Source organism: Saccostrea cucullata, unplaced genomic scaffold (assembly GCF_032062105.1).
Source record: "Saccostrea cucullata isolate Sc308-1 unplaced genomic scaffold, CSIRO_AGI_Scuc_v1 ctg22718, whole genome shotgun sequence".
Lineage (NCBI taxonomy): Eukaryota > Metazoa > Mollusca > Bivalvia > Ostreida > Ostreidae > Saccostrea > Saccostrea cuccullata.
In genome coordinates, this window is record NW_026933046.1 from 1 (window position 1) to 3,487 (window position 3,487).

At 29.7% G+C, this 3,487-nt stretch overlaps 1 protein-coding gene across 1 annotated transcript; it reads left to right on the forward strand.

Moving 5' to 3' along the window:
- Positions 1–176: 176 nt before the first annotated feature.
- Positions 177–3,229, forward strand: LOC134237101 (glycerol-3-phosphate dehydrogenase [NAD(+)], cytoplasmic-like; the record flags this gene model as incomplete). The annotated part of the gene is made up of 5 exons (XM_062719202.1): positions 177–297; positions 623–732; positions 905–1,011; positions 1,339–1,431; positions 2,438–3,229. Coding segments are annotated over 5 exons (453 nt in total), but the record flags the coding sequence as incomplete, so codon positions are not given.
- Positions 3,230–3,487: the final 258 nt, after the last annotated feature.

Genomic DNA, 3,487 nt, shown 5'->3' on the forward strand with positions numbered 1-3,487 from the left:
TACTTTTGAGATGGAACATCCTCAGTTCTTGAATCTAGGGAAATGTCTGTTAATTGTTGAAAACATTGTATATCCTAATTGAATATAATTATCAGGGAAATCATTTCTAATCATTTTGAAATAAAAAAAACTATCATGGTAACTTTCATTAAAGTTTATGACATGTTTGATTGCAGAACATTGTGGCAGTAGGGGCTGGTTTTGCTGATGGTTTGGGCTACGGTGACAACACAAAGGCAGCTGTGATCAGACTAGGTCTCATGGAAATGATCAAGTTCTGTGAAGTCTTCTATCCAGGTAATAATGGGGCTGAAATATACAAAAAAAATATATAGGTGGTTCTAAGTAAAAGCTAAACTTCTATAATCTACAAAAACACACAGCAAAGACATAATAGCAATTTAAATATGAAAAAGTTTATAATTATGTTTAATACAATGTAAAACAGGGGACAAAAAAATCACTTCAATGTAAGAATGAATTTATTTTAAACATGTTAATTATAAGTTGTTTTTTTTTAATGTACCAGTTATTTACCAAAAATATAACAAAGATTCATGTGATATAAGATTAATCTGACAGAAAATACATGTAGATTCTAAGTTTGAATTTCTGTGTTAAGACTCCAATCAGTCTACCTTTCTGGAGAGTTGTGGAATAGCTGATCTTGTCACCACTTGTTATGGAGGCCGAAACAGAAGAGTAGCCGAGGCTTTTGTTACAACTGGAAAGGTGCGATAATTTTGCAATAACGTATGCAATATTTTTAAAAAAGTTAAAATCTTAACATGCATGTACTATATATTTGAATATTCATATTTAAACCCAATGTATTTAGTGCCTATATCTAGAGATGTTAGTAATTAAATGCTTTAATTTTATCGGGGTATGTTTGACATTGTAGTCAATAGAGACGTTAGAAGCTGAGATGCTGAATGGTCAGAAGTTACAAGGCCCACCCACAGCTTATGAAGTCAATTACATGCTTAAGAGTAAAAACATGGAAGATAGGTGGGTCTAGTTACCAGTATCATATTTTATGACAGGAAAAAAGCTCTTTGTTTCCCACCCACAAAAATTACTGTATGCACGTCCATATGCTTTGGAATTAAAAAAATAAATTTTGGTATCATTCAACCAAAGCATGTCCTTGAGCATATTTGCTGTGGGATATTTTTCTCTCTCTCTCATTTTCTAAAGAATGTTAAAACAAGTTAAAATACTTTGTTGTTGGAAAGGGTATTAAAGATAAAATGCATGTTGAGTGTTTAGTTAACTTATCCATGTATGAAGTACAGTAGACCTAGTCGCTCAAAAATGTTCATTCTTTATTTCCAGGTTTCCATTATTCACTGCCATACATGATATATGTAAAGGAAAACTGGAGGCCAAAAAGTTCATGGACTGCTTAAAGAATCACCCAGAACATATGTAAGATATCCAATGTCTCCAGACTGCACCTAAACTACTAATGTGTGGTTCATTGTGGCATTCAAACTTAACATCAAAACTGTTCATGACATTTATTATATTTTTGTCTTAGTTATTTTAAAAATCATATTTATATATAGTATATATTATGAATTCAATAGATATTTTATTGTCAGTTCAGAAAAATGTCATTTTATGTTACATGTAGATAGTAAATGTAGATAGTAATATTGAAGACAATTTGGGCATCAGTCCACAATTGTGTGATATTTTTTTTATGAATGTTTAGTGATATCTATGTATTGGGTAATTTGTTTCTGGAGACAATCAATTTTTATGGATGTAATATGTAAGAATTATTTAATAATAATTAAATAATAATGATAATAATCTAATAATATTAGATATACCCCCCCCCAAAAAAAATGTGCATTTTCTTTATTCTAAAAAGTGTTTGACAAAATTGGACCTTTTTCCTACTTATTGTTATTTAGAATTGTAATGTGAATCAAAGTTGAGTGATGAGTACGCAAAGAGATCACATATATTTCTTTCAAAGCATTTGTTCCAAATAAATCACATAAAAATAAAGATCTTAAATCAGGCAGTTACAACATATTTTACAAACTTTAGATAAGAAATATTATGCGAAAGAGAAATAAATGAAATATAAACCTATTTCCTTTAAATTAATTTGCCTAAAAATTGGTTGTCTCTCATAATACTGTAAACCAATTATTATTCATGTCATCTTTTGTTCGTGTTTTGTTATTTTGAAATCAATCAGCAACGATTTTTTTTCGCGACTGAGGAAACATTTTCTACAAATAGAAAGCAAGATAATTTATTTATGTTGATAGATATTAACGAGTTAACGAAGGCGCGAAACTCGTGGATATCTATCACGTGCAAATAAAAGTTGGTTTACAGTATATTACAAGTAATGACTTAGGCATTATTTTCAGGGATATATCCAAAGTAATAATGTAAACATATATTCTTTTAGGTTGCATAAACATCGCCTTTAGATTATTTCTACGAGCTTCTGGGAATGACTTTTATCCGCTGCTTCTACTTTCCTTTCTAGTGCATGTGATCTTCATTGTATAGCAAGCTTAAAAGTTTAAAATATGCATGTTTTCATATAGGCTAAGCTTTCATATTTGTTTGTTTTATTTCTGTCTCTGTTATTTATTATTTGTTTATGCATGCTGATATGCTGGCTTTTATATTATTTATCCCGATGCCTACCCTGTTTTCTATATCTGGCTATGCTTTTTAGTCTTCTAGTAGGCCTGCTTATTGTGAATTGAAACAAGTTTAAACCTACAGTTTAAGATAGAGAAAGTCATACAAACGTTTTATTATTATCAGCAATTTTATTTGATTAAAAGGCAATAAAGATTTAAAAGAAATAACTCACACATCTGACACAGCAATGATTATTAATTATTTGTTGACTATCTGTATTTATAAAATTTATCTAAATTTATCTCTATGTGGTTGTGTTAAGTAATTTAAAGCATTTTGTTGCTATGTAACGCACCAGCAAATTTCAAGCAGCAAATAAAGTTTCACCATGGCTTGATTGCAAGTTCATCAATTTTTACCAACTTGCTTCTTCATATTCATTATGAATATATTTTGTGTCGCATTGTTGTATATATACTTCTCAATGACTGTTAGATATTATATGATATACTTAAGGATGATTGAGGTATAACCTGGTAGTATTATGTTAATTGTTGCTGTCATGTATGGAATGTGGGGAAAATAAAAGATAATTATATGTACTGCATTTTACTTGTTGTTCTTTTCGTTTTGAATTTACAGATATTTCACATAATTTATTTAAACTTGCACTATTGATATAAAAAATTCACACATTAAAAAGAATCAATTGCAAGATAGATGTAACCAGATTAACTTGAATCTGCAACCAACTTGTAGAATCCAGAGCATGTCCGTCAAAAGCTCTACAGTTGTAAAAATCCGACTCTTTAAAATAAAATTTTCTGATCTGATCTGAGAGCATTATTTACCTCATCTAGCACTT